This window comes from Marmota flaviventris, chromosome 16 (assembly GCF_047511675.1).
Source record: "Marmota flaviventris isolate mMarFla1 chromosome 16, mMarFla1.hap1, whole genome shotgun sequence".
In the NCBI taxonomy this organism is placed as follows: Eukaryota; Metazoa; Chordata; class Mammalia; order Rodentia; family Sciuridae; genus Marmota; species Marmota flaviventris.
In genome coordinates, this window is record NC_092513.1 from 13,008,582 (window position 1) to 13,024,353 (window position 15,772).

General features: G+C 42.8%; 2 protein-coding genes across 2 annotated transcripts in view; both read left to right on the top strand.

Annotated features, from left to right (window-relative positions):
- The window catches only part of Kdsr (3-ketodihydrosphingosine reductase), a 33,227-nt gene extending 24,204 nt beyond the window's left edge, over positions 1-9,023 (top strand). Inside the window, exons 9-10 of the mRNA XM_027948982.2 lie at positions 1,507-1,608; positions 4,690-9,023. Coding sequence (XP_027804783.1) covers positions 1,507-1,608; positions 4,690-4,809 — 222 coding nt within the window. The 3' untranslated portion in view covers positions 4,810-9,023. The remainder of the gene's footprint in view (positions 1-1,506; positions 1,609-4,689) is intronic.
- A 4,757-nt stretch (positions 9,024-13,780) lies between these two features.
- The window catches only part of Bcl2 (BCL2 apoptosis regulator), a 168,444-nt gene continuing 166,452 nt past the window's right edge, over positions 13,781-15,772 (top strand). The window contains exons 1-3 of the mRNA XM_027949096.2: positions 13,781-13,973; positions 14,059-14,140; positions 14,621-15,646. The gene's annotated coding sequence lies outside the window, so the exon portion shown is untranslated. The remainder of the gene's footprint in view (positions 13,974-14,058; positions 14,141-14,620; positions 15,647-15,772) is intronic.

Here is a 15,772-nt window from a genome sequence, read left to right on the forward strand (position 1 = left end):
TCATTCCTTAAAGGTTAGCTACAATGTGAAATTGGAAACCACATCAATGAACTTTTTGTTCTCTGTGACATTAAAATCTGTTGGTCTCTTTTGCACTTTGAATGGATCTTTTACTCATTCATGATTTGGTATCAGGAATTAGTCATTTGGAAAATATGGGTTCACTGAGTTATCAAAAAATCACATTCCTCAATATCACCGCTGATCTTACCATAAAAGTATGTGTTGAGAAGCTGACAGTTTCAAGATGGCAGACCAAGTTTTTGCATATCTGAACTTTTCCTTGAAAGCTCAGATTTTAACGTTACCCATGAATACACCAAGTTGTTTTCCTCCAAGCGACAGGCTCACATGGTTCTCTCTGCTCATCTGCTGTAGCCAAGCAGATCACTCTCCCTGCCTGTCACGGTGTTCGATGCTTTCATATGAAAACAGTGTTCCTGGGAGGGCAGCAAGTTCAGCTCCAAGCAGTTGCACAGGCTTTGCATTCAAGTGCAGCAGAGGCACTTGGTGCTAGTTTCTCACTTGTCAACAGAGTAATGTAGCACCCCCCTCATCCACGAGGGATCTCAGGGATGCCTGAATCTGCAAACCCTCTACATACTGTTTTTTCTCCACATGTATGTAGGAAAACTTATATAGGTTGTCTTTGTGTATGTAATTACGGATATATTTTTATTCCTTTGGAATTAAACCCAAACTCAACAAATGGTCACTTCTTAAAGGTTAGCTACAATGTGAAATTGAAAACTGCATCAATGAACTACACAGTTAAACTATAAAATAAGGTAATTTATGAATTTGGTTTCAGATATGCTGGATAAAGAGATAATTCATGGCCAGGGTAGGACAGAGGGGGACGACATGAGATTCCATTGTGCTACTCAGAGCCGTGTGCAACTTGAAACTCATGAATTGTTTATTTCTGGAATTTTCTATGTAATCTTTTCAGGCCTTGGTTGACTGACGCTGGGGATAAAGGGGGCTACTGTATTGAGGAGACATGTCTTCAAGGGTTGTGATTTTATAAAATGATTAACTTTTCTTCTTTACCAAGGGACTTTTTAAGTAAAATGGACATTTAAAAAATTTTAAAAGATTTTTTAAAGTTAAGTTTTCTTTGTGTATTTATTATTGCAAATGCATGTGGCAAAGGTAGTGACAGTGATTTTTAGTCTAGTTTGGTGAGAACACTGATGGAGTTAATGGCCCAGTAGGCTTGCCTATTAGTGCACATGTCACTGTGGTTTGACAAGGCAGTGAATGCCTTAGTATTATGACGGTCATTTTTTTCCTTGGGGTTAGGGCTCCCAGGGTTCTGTGGACTCACATTTTGAGAGCTGCCCATCAGCCAAGGACAAGTGTCCGAGTTCTAATGTTTGCCTTGTTACCATTCTATCCCACCTAAAGTGAAAAATATACCTCATTGCTGCTGATATGTTGAATTGATTCCTTTCAGCTTACAATGGATCCCTCTCTCTCTGTCCTCTTCCTTCTCTTTTTTAGCAAGGAAATTTTAATAGTTCCATCGGCTCAGATGGGTACATGCTCTCAGCCCTGACCTGTGGGATGGCTCCAGTAACTTCTATCACTGAAGGACTCCAACAGGTAAGCTCTGCCTTCATCAGACAGACAGATGGACAGAAGGACAAGGTAGAAACTGCCCTGTGTCAGACCTCCATGGGAAAAGGCTAAGAGTGGACTAGTAACTGTATTTGGGAATGTGAAAAATTTTTATTGAGCTGTCGAATTTTCTCCCTTCCTCTGCTAGCAATAAGTAAATAGGGAGTAGGTTAAGGATGTAACCTAGGGAATGTAGACTGGGAAGAAATTTTTGGTGCTGAGCCCTGCAAACAGATGAAGCACTGTCTCTACTATTGGGGTGTTAATCTGGGTTTTCACCTAAGAAAAGTCTTGCTTCAAAGAGTTTGGAAAAATGGAATTCTCGATCTAGTTTACCAGTGGCCTTACCTTACAACATAATGAGCTATTAGACTATGATACCTTTTCCAGCTAAGTCAGGTTACCCGTATCCAAGCTTCTGAAGGAGATGTGAGTGGAGGGTTAAAAGAATTCCCTACCTTTACGGCATTTATAGTATCGTCCAAGACACACAGAAGTTACTTATTGACGTGCATGCTGGTGCTGTTTGCTTTGGAGAATCAGATGTAAGGCAACCTCTCTAACCTCAGGGTGCCTGCATTCAGTCTTCTTTTCTTTTCCTTTCTCTTTTGTAGTACTAGAGATGAACCCGGGGGTGCTCTACCACTGTGCCACATCCACAGCCCTTTTTAAATTTTTTATTGTGAGACAGTCTCACTGAGTTGCTGAGCCTGGCCTTGAACGAGATCCTGCCTTAGCCTCCGAGTTGCTAGGATTATAGGTGTGCGCCACTGTTCCCAGCACGGACTGCTTTTCTAAATGGCAGATGAATCTTGTATAAAACCTTCCGTTGCTCCCCATTACCACCCAGATGAAGCTTAAATTCTAGCACATGTAGCAAGTCCTCTGACCTGCTAACCTTTCTGGCTCTTTCTCTTCCTTCCCCTACTCTTCTTTCTCTTTCTGGAACTTTCTTTATGTCCCTCATCCCCAGCTTTCCTTTGTCTAGCCAGTGTTTAATCTTCCTTCAGGTCACATCTTCAACTCTTTGTTAGACTGTCTCATAATCGCTTGTTCTTGAGATTTAAAAATGTGTAAATATGTATATTTACATACATATAATGGACTACTATATATATGTATGTGTGTGTGTGTGTGTGTGTGTGTGTGTGTGTGTGTAACTATTTTTTAGAATAGTTTTAGGTTTATAGAAAACTTGAGGTAGAGTTCCCATATACCCCTACCCCCACCCCACCTCTCCTCCAGAGTTTCCCTAACGTCTTGCATTAGCCTGGTGCCTTGAACCAACATTGACACATTATTCGAAATTCAAGTCTACAGTTGAGGCTAGGGTTTATTATCAGTGATGTGCACTTCTGTGGGTTTTGACAAATGCATAATGTCGTCTATCTAACAACACAGGGTCATGCAGAATAATTACACTGCCCTAAAACTGCCCTGGTCTGCAATTTTCATCCTCCCCAGAGTCCCTGTCCACGAGTGATCATTTTACTGCTTTCCTGGTTTGGCCTCTGCCAGCTTTCCTTTGGTGTTTGTGCTTTTGCAAGTTATCCTTGCTCGTGTTCAGAGAATGGAGTGATTTCCAAGGGCTGCTAAGGAGATCAGGGACCTTCCCTTGCACCCCACCCAGGACCTCCACAGCACCCCCCATACACCCTGTTCCTTCACCAGAAGCTCTCCTGTTCCCCTGGAAATGAGAGCCCCATGTGCCACTCTTCCAGGGTCGACATGTCATGTTATTGCCTCCCAGGACGAAAGGCGAGCACTTGGCTCTCCCCCACGCCATCCTCTCCCCACCCTCATTTTGTGATATTACTTATGCTGTCCTTTTGTTTTATTGTCATCTTGGGTAGATCCCTATTTGGGAAGATCATTTTGGTGACTGTTTAGATGCCTTTTACAGCTGAATGTCATTGTGTTTGTCATGTTTAATGATTAGTTGTTAAAAAAAAGAAGCACAACTTCTTGTTTTCCCTAAAATTATTTGTTTGCTTTTTAAATGTATTTCTGAACACTTGTTAATTCACTGTTCCATTCTCCTCTCACCTCATCTTCATCTTCTCTTGAGAGGTTTAGAAATACCCGATATTGGATCAGGAAGGAATTCCTCCTGCAAGCCCAGACCTTGCAGGCCAGACCAGTTGCCCCTTGCCTGGTGCAGAGCTGATGCCTGGCTGCCCGCTCCTTGGTGGTCACGGGACAATCCCTCTGCCTCTTGTGTTGGGTCCCCTCTTCCTGTATCATATGACAGCATCTTTCTTTGTTGAACTTTCACTTCATTTGCCTCTGGCCATAGCTTTCTGGAAAAATAGGGTACCTGGAAAGCCAAAATGTTGAACCCTTGTATAGACAAAAGCATCTCTTTCTCTTTGTAGTTTAATGTCTTTTCAAGATCCCATTTAGAGTGGCTGTAGTGAGGGTCTGCTAGTGGAGAGAGTGGGGGTCAATAGATATGGGCAGTTGCTGCCTCGACCCTGAAACAGAAATTGCCTTTTCGCTTGATCATCTTTCCAGTTAACAAATAAGCTCCAGCAGAGCACGCTTCAGGAGGCTGAGGCAGGAGGATCACTTGAGCCCAGGAGTTCAAGTGCAGTCTGGAAGACATAGTGAGTCCCTATCTCGAAAAGGAAAGCTCAGAGAGGGCAGGGATATATCTTGCTCATCATAGTGTTGTCAGCACCTAGCACAGGGGCTTTCCCTTGTGCTCAGAAGACAGATCTTAAACCAGAGAAGTCTTAATTACGTATCTCGGTTTGGGATGCCAAGTGGAACTTCCCTTGCTATTATAGCTCTGTTCTACTAAGAGTGCTTATTTTAATCCTTTTATGGTTGGAATTTTTTAATTGAACAAATGTCATCTCTGGTAGGCTCAGTGCTGAACAGTGGTACTGAGCCCACATATTCTGTTCCTCAGGATTTACTGACATTTATATATTTTCATTATACTTATCCTTGGAGCAGATTAGAAAATGTGTCCTAGAAACTACATACAAGAGAGCTAAATACCTTGAAATGAACTGCAGTGTTATGCTGTTGGATGAGCTGAAAGGTCTCTCTACCTTGCAGGTGGTCACCATGGGCCTTTTCCGCACAATTGCTCTGTTTTACCTGGGAAGTTTCGATAGCATAATTCGCCGTTGCATGATGCAAAGAGCAAAATCTGAAATCGCAGACAAAACTGACTGATTTGTGGAAAAAGACTGTTTCCAAAAATGATTTGAACAGCTTGCTGCTACACGGGACCCACCTTTTGGCCTACAGACACTATGTCTTGTCTTCGAATATGTGGTTGGACCAGTGCTCTTCAGAAGCAAGAGGATAGAAGTTCATTCAGGACAATGTCGTTACACTATGCAAACATGGACCAGGAGCGTTTGGTTTCTGGCCTCTGAGGTGGCACGGTGGTGGTGTGGGAACTGATAGCACGTAAACAGGGTAAAGAACAGAATGCGAGTGATGACTTAAATTGTTTCTATTTATTCTCTTCTTTCCCCCATAGATATCAAGTCCAGAAATGTACTTTATGGCACATAAGAATATGTCTTGAGGGCTTTTTAAAACTTTCCATGAAAGGCAGTTTATGGATTTCTGGGGCTTTTTTTTTTTTCTGCTTTCTTTTTAACTTGGTGTATTTTACTCGAGATGAGTTTTACTCATTGCCGGTGAGTCTGAATTACTGAGTCTGAGTGTCGTGGACACCTCTGTGCTGTGCTCGGGGGTCTGCTGCTGGTGGGCGCTCTCTCCCTCTGATCCTGTGAAGCTACGGGGGATGGGAGAGGCATTGCATCGAGAGGTAAGGAGATCAGACTTTTCCAATCTTCCTTAGACCCTAATGCTTAGGAACTTTCCATATTTTATTCATGGGGGAAAACAGCATCCTTAAATGTTCTCTGAAGATAAATAAAATCTTAGAAGCTTAAAAGTTTACAGTTTCTTCAATAGCCATGGTGACCCGAGTTCCCCTCTCCCCGTGCATTTGAGTGTCTGCTGTTCTTCCCGTCTCTCCCTTTCCAGTTTTGCTTATACTACTGTAATATTTTTGCTTAAAAAAAAAAAAGACCAGCTAAGACTTTTCAAATTAATTTGTGAATTCATTAAAACAAACAATTAAAAAGTGTGACCTTCTTATCCTTGTAGCATAGATGTAGCTTTTAGGAAAGGCTGATGATTGTTGTTTTAGATCGTACTCATTCAGAAAAAAGATGGCTAATTTTGAAGATTCTCATTTTTGAAATAAAATGAGCACCTGTTCTCTCTGTCTCCACCACTGACCCAGAGAACAGGATCTTCAGGCCACCTTTAGTTGAGGAAACCCACTCAAACCTCTAGCTACCGAGCCCTGGAAGTCTTCCCCACCCATGAATGGGGGGTTGGGTTGTAGGATTTGATGTATGTGGAGTGGATTCCCACAGCAAGTGCCTCTGAGGAGTCTCAGCCACTGTTCCCCGTTGCCCCTTGTTGGTTGTACGTGCTCCTCTGACTTCAGGACAGTGTCCTTCCTCTTGATGTTATGCCAGTCCCTTCCCCCTTGCAAGTACGGTAGCCCATTCCAGTTCACTTCACTGGGAAAAGACCTCTACTTTTGAAGAAGAAACTTTTTTACTATTCCCTTTTTTTTTTTTTTGATGTGTGTGTATGGTACTGGGAATTGAATCCAGGGGTGTTCTACCACTGAGCTACATCTCCAGTCCCCCCCTTTTTTTAAATTTATTTTTTGAGACAGGATCTCGCCAAGTTGCTGAGGCTGGCCTTGAACTTGCGATTCTCCTGCCTCAGCCTCCTGAGTTGCTGGGATTACAGGTATGCACCTCCACCCAGCTTGAAGAAGAAACTTCTTCATTGTTAAAACAAAACAAAAATGATCAAAACCATAGAAATGTAGCCAGGCTTTTTTTTTTTTTCTTTTGATTTTTTGAAGCTCTTGACTTTAAAGTGACTTTAAGTTTTTTAAACAGTAAGATGTTTAATGGCTCCGTGATGTCTTTTTTTATCAAGATCTGCATATGGCATATTTTAAACACTGATAAATACAGGAGAAATTATTACATATGAGTTACTATATGAGTTACATATGAATTATTATACATGAGTTACTTGGAATAACTTCATTACAGTTTACAGGAGTGGGTTGATGCCAAAACGGTGTCATAGATATTTCAGTCTTATATAGCCAAAGATTGCAGACGATGTCGAGTCACATTGTACAGCTGCAAAAATGGAATAATGCCTGTATTTTTCTAATTCACAGAAAACAATTACATTAATATCTGGATGGTCCTTAAATTTATTCTTCTCATATAAATGTTCCTTGAATGTTGACACCTTCTACTGCTGGTCTGTATTAAAATGGAGTCCAAGATGGTGTCTGATTAAATAAAATTAACTATTTAACAGTAGTTATTTCAGCATACTTTTTTTTTTTTTCAAATTATCCTTATAGAGAATACTGTTACTCCAGGGAATCTGTTGCCCTAACACATTTTAAAGCCCATATTCTGTGGTGAGATATTGTCCTTAAACCAGTGTAAGTCTAGGCATGAGAGCAGATTCGCAGAGATTGTAATGCCATGCAATGAACCTTTGTCAGAGATGGTTAAGGCCTACACTCCCTTATTCCAAAATCTTTGAAACCAAGTTTGTTTCTCTTTTTTCTAAATTTTATCCCACTGTTTATTTGTTAGCAAAATTTGACTTGAACTAATGGGAGATTAATGTAGTTTGTGCCACTTTGTATTGCCCAAAAAAGTAGCAATAGGTACGATTCCAGGTATTGCCAAGACTTTGGAAGTTCTATATTAGACAATGCATGCCCACAGTACCTTTCAAAGATCCCACAAATTTTGAATTCTGAAACATATCTGGCCCAAAAAGTTTTGGATAAGGAACTATAGACATTTAAGCAGCATCCCCCAGGGCTGTGACTTCATCCCAGGCACAACAATGTTAAAAAGAAAATTCTACTTCTTAATCTGTTTTGGCTTGATTCTTGTACAACTTGCTTTTCTGCACAGGGGAAGAAGAGGAAAAAAACGAAAAAGGGAAAGAAAACCTCAGTCCAATTGTTAGGGAAACTATGAATTTTCCCCCCTTTTTTAAGATCATATTGATTCAGGGGCTGTGGACCTAGTTCAGTGGTAGAGTGTTTACCTAGCACGTGTGAGAACCTGGATTCCACCCCCAGCAACAAAACAACAAAAAAACTCACATTGATTCAATATCTGCTATAGCCAAAAGTGGGTAGATCTTCCTTACGGCAACAGAAGTTTTAATTTTTTTTCCCTTTGGTACTGGCGATTGAACCCAGAGCTTCGCACCATCTCTACCACTGAGCTACACCCCCAGCGCTAGAAGTTCAATAATGATTCTGTTGAAATGTTGACTCTGTGTGACCATCAACAACTTCTGTGAATTTCAGTTCTGAAGTGCCTGCTGTTCTGGGTTTGGTTGTTCTATTTTATTTTCATTTACTTGTGAGTATATTTATTAAGAATTAACATGCAGCCATACAAATTCTAAAATATGTTCAAGGACCCTTCATAATTGAAAAATGTATAGTAAACAATTCTCATTTCTTTTTACAAAAATAAAAATCTTGGCCTGGGGATGTGACTCAGTGGTAGAGCCTGGCATGCCTGGGGCCCTGAGTTTGATCCCCACCACCACACACACAAAAAAAGTTATTTTCTAAAAAATTTAATAATAATTCACATAGTGAAAAGAATAAAATTTTAATCTGGTTATGATGTCTCTTTACATTAATTAGTACATATATTTAGTTTTATTTATCTGGATCTTTCAAGCCATATGTTATTGATTCTTGCAAGTGAAATTTTAAGAGACTTTCTAATACTTAGATGATGGGAGCCTTTTGGTAACAGTTGCTTCAATTCAAAGAATTGTATTTTTTGTCTTTCTAGAAGAGGTCAGTACATAATTTTTTCTGAATTATGTCATCAGATTTAATTTTATTACATCATGTTCTAATTTAAACGTGTATTACTCACTTGGGGACGCTTTTAAATATTCATACTTTTGATGTAAATGCTTTGTATCTTTCTCAATTCCTTTAGTTCTTAGTAACTCAGCTTTAAAAAGTACTTGCTGACCATAACCTTCCAGTTGTGGATGGAATCACTGTTCACGTTACAGTTCAGGGTAGCTGTGGATTTGATATTTCAAAGAGGAGAATAGTTGCTTTTATATTTTACACTTGCTTGATGTGACAACTCTATAGTGGTTTTTAAATTGAAAAAGAGCACATGGCTATTTTGATACATTTTAGAACTTGTGTTGGCTACTTTAGAAGCTTTTGTGGCAAAATTGTAACCTAATTTTCATATCTTGTATTTCTGAATCACAACAAAAAAATAAATGAGGAACAAGCTTTACAAATCTGAGAACTTATTTTCCTAGATATCTTTTTAAGAGGACACGTTAATTAACAAGACAAGAACATCTTCCATAGTGTTATGTTGACTTTGCATCCTAAGCTATCACAAAGCCTGATTTTTATCACTTTTTGTTTTAGAAAGTGACATTTTCAGTACGTACATGATTGGTATTCTGAGTTATTTCAAACATGTTCTGTTTGTAGGATTCTAATACAGGGTATATGAGTAAAAGTTCAAGAAATGTGGAATTTGGTAAAATCTAAGTAAGTTTTTCAGATACAAAAAATAGATATTTTGTACTTTGCATTATATCTGTATATTCCATCAGTAAACTATCTCCTAGCTCTAAAAAGCAGCAGATGATACAAGACTGATACTAAGAAGAGCACACCTTAATATTCTTGATATTCTCTTAAACAGAATTTTCTGTCACATCAAGAAGAGATTTTTTGGACTCCTTGGTTGATAAGTTTAACTTTTAAATTTGAGTAATTTTTATTCATAAGTGACATATGATATCACTTATTTAACTTTTATGTTTGGATGTTAAAAAGAAAGAAATTATTTTTTTGATTTCTATTCATTTCTGATTTTATAACCTCCATTCATCATATTTGTTGAATACCAATGGGGAGCCAGATGCGATGGCATACAACCATAATTCCAGCATCTCGGGAGGCTGAGGCAGGAGGATGGCAATTTCAAAGCCAGCCTCAGCAACTTAGCAAGGCCCTAAGCAACTTAGTGAGACCCTGTTTCAAAACACAAAATAAAAAGGGCTGGGGATATGGCTCGGTGGTTAAGCACACCTGGATTCAGTCCCTAGTACCAAAAACAAAAAACAATGGTGAGCTGGATGTCCAGACACTGGGGATACAATTCTGCACAAGAAATTTGGTATTTATTCTGGTGACTTCATTTCTTGTTTCTCTATCACCTCCTTTCCTTAATCCCTCTGATAACTCTACTAGATGCTTACAAGTTTTGCTGGAGAAAGGGGAACAAGTTCCCCATTCTTTCTTTGGCTTGAGGCCTCTGAATTTTATGACTGAAGTATTTGAATGCCAAGCACCCTGTTCTAGTCTGGGACTCCACCAAGGAAAAATGTGGTCCCTGCCTTCAAGTAACTTAAAATCTAGTGCAGAAACGTGCCAGAAATTGCACTCGACCAACAATAGATTGAAAACAGATGCCCATCACTGTTGAGTGCTGGACATGTTTTAAATTACTGAAATTATACATTAACCCTATGAGTGATATTTTTATCTCCCTGTGTTATGAATGAGGGAGCAGATGGAGAGGTTCAGTAACTAGCCCAAGTCACAGCTGCCAAGCAGTGCAGCCAGGATTTAAACCCAGGTTAGTGGTTTTTAAGCTACCCGTCCCTGTACCAAGCCACATCTACCAGCAGGTGGACTCCAAAAGCTGCCCAGGAAAGTCAAGGATGTTTTCTTAGAGAAGTTCTTGAGCTGGGACCTGAAGAATGAGTATTAATTTATCAGGTGAAAAGATTGGGTGCATTTCAGGAAGACCAGTCAGTGTGTGAAGTCAACAGATGTTGGAGATCTTGGCATGTTCCAGAAACCACCATAAGTTAACCTACCTGTGAGAGGGCAAAGTGGCAGGGAAGGGTGGGCAGGCTTGGCCAGATCATGCCATGCAGAGGAGTGGAAGAACTGAGCAGAAATGCAAAAATCACGATTTTTTAGAAAGGTCATGGTAACCCTTGAAATTCAGTTTTAACATTGCTCAGCCCTCAGGCCTTTGAGTAAACAATCCTCATGAATTTGAAAGATACCCCCATTAGATATATGACTTGAATTGTCACCCCTAAACATGTTGGAGTCCTTCACCTTATTCAGGGTCTGTAAAGATACAATCAAGTTAAGATGAGGTTATGAGGATGGGTCCTCCTCCAATATGGCAGACAGCCTGGTGAGAATCCAAAGCAGACACACAGGAAGAATGCCATCTCAGGATGGGCAGAGATTGGAGGGATGTAGCTGCCAGCTAAGGATCATCAAGAACTGCCAGCCACTCCCAGAAGGCAGGAAGAGACAGGAAGATCCTACCTAGAGTCTCAGGGAGAGCATGGCCTCACTAACACCTTGATTTTGGACTTACAGTTTCCAGAACTGTGAAAGAATATATATTTCTGTTCTAAGCCATCCAGTTCATGGGACTTTCTCAAGATAGTCTTAGGAAACAAACAAAAACCTTGATTATTTTTTTCTAATTGAGTTCAGTAGCAATATCTGGGAGATAATTGTGCTAAATATAGACCGCATAAGAGAACAAAAGTTATTGCACATAAGAATGCAAATCCTTTGCCAGGTATGGTGGTACATACCTGACATCCCAGCAACTCAGGAGGCTAGACAACTTAGCAAGACTCTGCCTCAAAATAACAAAAAGGGCTGAGGATGTAACTTAGGAGCAGAATGTTCCTGGGCTGTTACACAAACACACTCTCTCTCTCTCTCTCTCACACACACACACACACACACACACACACACAAGTGTAAATTCTTTACCTTTTCTGCCTAAATATGATGGTTCTATGACTGCCGTTTAAATCCAAGGACAGGAGTAGGCATTTGAAAAATGTAAGACAATTTCCTACCCTTAGTTTATTTCACCTTTTAAATGCCAAGTCATTAATCTGGAAGGGAAAAAAAATCACAAGTAAATTTCCTATGCTTTCTTTTACAAACCAAAAATAAACATTATTTGTCCACTGTTAAACTTGCACCACAGCATGATTTATTTGTAATTCGTTGCCTAGTTTTAAAGCTTGTTGTTTAATTATTCTAACTTTCTTTTTGAAGTTTAGAACCCACCATAAATTAATCTGGTGGGTTTCTAAGTTAAACTGAGGCTTGTTGGTTTAGATTTGACAAAAGCATTTCCTGATTACAAGAAGAGTTTGAGAGCGCAAAGCAGATACCTGGGATGTGATCATTTACATTAGAAGGAGGTTCTAAGCCTGAACAGGTTGGGAACACTATTACTGGGGCTTATGTAGTGCTTGCTACCAAGTATTCAAGGCATCTGAAAGAGCATGCATTGTTCAGCATAAGAGTTCACAATGTAGAAGGTACTTGATATTAGAAGCTAGCATTTAATTGCTTGTCAGGCCTGTGAGATGCTATTATTTAAGCAATTCATTTTTTTTTAATGCAGGCTACATGAACTACTAGTTTTCTAGTTTTCTCCAGTTAGTTCATTTCATTTATGTATTTCTTTCCACTTCATTCGGGGTCATGGTTTTTAACCTAAAATAACAAAAATGGTTATATTTTGAACTCATCTTTCTATTAGTAATCAATTCCCTCTGAAAGTCTTTCTTCCCTCATTTTAAATAAAAATGTAGTGATCTAATACATATATTAAACATTAGTGTGTTCATATTAGAATAATGTTCTTTTAAAATTTTCATAAACTTAGGGAACATCCACACTGATGCTGGAAGAGAACTTTTTGAATAATGCTCTAAACATCAACCAGCAGGTGGCGAAAACTAGCCAAAAAAAAAAAAAATAGCTTTTTGTTTGGCATACTGGAGAAAGAAGAAGGAAAACAGGCCTTTCAGACTCTTGATACACTCTCTATTCCCTGCATCTTACTATTTCTCCCTGGTGCCACCCTACTGGTAGACTCCAACCAGACAGAGCTGGCAAAGGGTGGTCCCTTGGTCCTGAGAGATAGAAGCCATCTTGGAAAGTGAAAGGTCCCCCTGGTGCATGTGTGTGGGAAGTCTCAGCCCAGACGCAGTCCAGGACTGACCCAGACCTGTCCTGAGCTGCTGGTTATAGCCAAGATACCACAGAAGGAAGTGGTCCAGGAGACCCATATAGTGAGACTATGGGAGCAAAGAAAGAGAAGGAAGTTGTCCTTTCTCTGGGAATAGGGGATCCATTTTCTTCTGGCTGCCTCCCTCGCACAAGTGCAATTTCTTTTCCAGCTCCCTCCTCTGGTTTCCTCACCCACGTGCTGGGTATTAGAAGTACAAAGGCTTTGAATTCTTAAGCAATTTGGGAGGTTTAAGACAAGGGTATGAGATTACTAAACCATAATGTTATGGAATTAATATATTTTCTACTATTTCTATGAGAACATATATCCCAGACCAACCAATTCCTAGTGTCTACATCCAGGCAAGACCACCTCCCCACCACTCTCCTTGAGTCAAAGAGGACTCTCTCACAACCATCAGAAGGGCAAGAAGCAGCGCCTCCCTTCATTCCCTCAAATAATAGATTGTAGCAAGGCATGGGTTCTACATGCGACAAGTTGGCAGGATGGCTGAAAGGATATGTCAGGTGAAGAAATAACAATAATGTGGTGTGCTATTTCCTCTTAAGAATAAATGCCTTGATTTTAAACTAGGAATGAGAAAAAAATGAAGATGGTGTCGGAACGCACACATTGTAGTACTCATTGGTCATGTTTCTATGACCACAAAAGCCCAGTGTGCCTATGTGTTTGTACTTAAGCCCTGCGGCTGTGCTTTTACTAAACACTTTTCCCCTCCTTGGTGCTTTATTTGCCAAAGACTCTTAATGATAAAAATAGTTACACACATGCAACTTGTTTGTCCTCTTTTCCTTTTCTCTTAGGGGCTATTTAGACTGGTGAATTAAGAAATACGTCTGGTTGTGGCACAAGGATTTGCTTGTTTATCACTTGAGAAGGTGAGACCATCTCGGATTGGCCGCCAGGCAAGGTGGAGACCGTTAAAAACCCACCGTCCCAGTTAAGACGGGGCTTTAAAGTAGCCAGCCCTGACCCAGTGTCCCAAGTGTAGGGGCAGAGGAAAAATATACACTCAACTATTTTAAAGCCCCGAAACAACCTCTCCCATCCCCTCCCCTGGAAGTTTGTTCTGGCCGGGGTCGTTCAGGTCTGCTCAGGTGGACAGGGGCCAGGGACCGTGCGGGTGTTCGGCGTGGACACAGAGTAAGCGGCTAGAAAGTAAACACGACGCCTGGGGCTTCCCCGGCATTCCTTATTCAACGTGCACGGCCGTCCCTCTTCACCGCAGGGCAGCGCTGAGGTCCCACTCCTCGGGGGTCAGCACCGGCCCCGCTCCTCTCCCAGGCGACAGAGCTCTGGTGCCACACGGAGTGAGTACACACACGTGTGCATACACATGCACGCACAGACGGTCAGCAGCCACCCAGCGATTCCCGGGGCTGTCCGGCCCTTGTTTTCATGGCGCAACCGCCCAGCTGCAGCCGCTCTGCGCTGCGCGGCTGCCCGGCTCCCCCCGGCCCCCCGCGAGCCCCGGCGACCCCCGAGCGCGCGCCAGGCCCGCCGCAGGCCCGAGGAGGCCGGTCGCACACCCACCGCGCCGCGGCCGCGCGGGAGGCCTGCGCCGCCCGCGCCACCCACCGGCCGGGCCCTGCGGGCGGAGCGGCTCCGGCGGGTGGCCGCTCCGAGCGCGCCCTCCCCAGCCGCGGCCCCGCGCGCCATGTGTCCCCGGCCGGGCGCGCCGCCTTCGGGCCGGCCGCGGCGCCTTTAACCAGGGAAGGGAGCGGGCGGAGGGGGGCGGTCGGGCGGCTCAGAGGAGGGCTCTTTCTTTCTTCTTTTTTTTGAATGAACAGTGACGTACGTACAGGAAACCAGGCGGTTTGTGAGGAGAATGAAGTAAGAGGCCAGCCCCCCCCCGCCCCGCGCCCGCCCCCTTCCTCCCCGCCCCCTCCCCGCCCGCCCGCGCGCCCGCCCGCCGCGCTCTCGCCCGCCGCTCCGGTGTCCCCACCGAGCCGTCGCCGCCGCCGCCAGCGAAGGTGCCCGGGAGCCGGGCCCTCCCCGCCGGCAGCCGTCACTGCTCGGAGCGGGCTGCGCGGCGGGAGCTCGAGGAGGCGGCCGCCGCCTGCGCCGCCGCGCAGGAGCAGGAGGAGGAGAAAGGGTGCGCAGCCCGGAGGCGGGGTGCGCTGGTGGGGTGCAGCGGAAGAGGGGGTCCAGGGGGGAGAACTTCGTAGCAGTCATCCTTTTTAGGAAAAGAGGGAAAAAATAAAACCCTCCCCCACCACCTCCTTCTCCCCACCGCACCACACACAGCGCGCGGGCTTCTCGCGCTGGGCACCGGCGGGCCGGGCGCGTCCTGCCTTCATTTATCAAGCAGCTTTTCGGAAAATGCATTTGCTGTGCGGAGTTTGATCCGAAGAGGATTCCTGCCCCAGTCCCCGGCTCTTCCATCGTCTCCCTCCCGTGTCTCCCTCCCGTGGAGGCGTGAAGCGGTCCCGTGGATAGAGATCCATGTCTGTGCCCGCGCGTGTATGTGCGTGTGTAAATTGCCGAGAGGGGGAAAATCACAGGACTTCTGCAAATGCAGGACTGAAAATTGTAATTCATCTGCCGCCGCCGCTGCCTTTTTTCCTTGTGCTCTTGAGATCTCCGGTCGGGATTCCTACGGATTGACATTTCTGCGAAGCCGAAGTCTGGGAATCAATCTGGAAATCCTCCCAATTTTTACATCCCCTCCCCCAACTCCCGATTCATTTGGAAGTTTTAAAGCAGCTATAAACGGAGAGTTCTGAAGATTGATGGGATCGTTGCCTTATGCATTTGTTTTGGTTTTACAAAAAAGGAAACTTGACAGAGGATCATGCTGTCCTTAAAAAATACAAGTAAGTTCTTTGCACGGGATATTGCTTTAATGGTAACTTTCAATGGACACATTTGAGGTTTTCGACTTTGAGTGCATTCGAGTAAATTTAATTTCCAGGTAGTTTAATACATTCTTTTTAACCGTG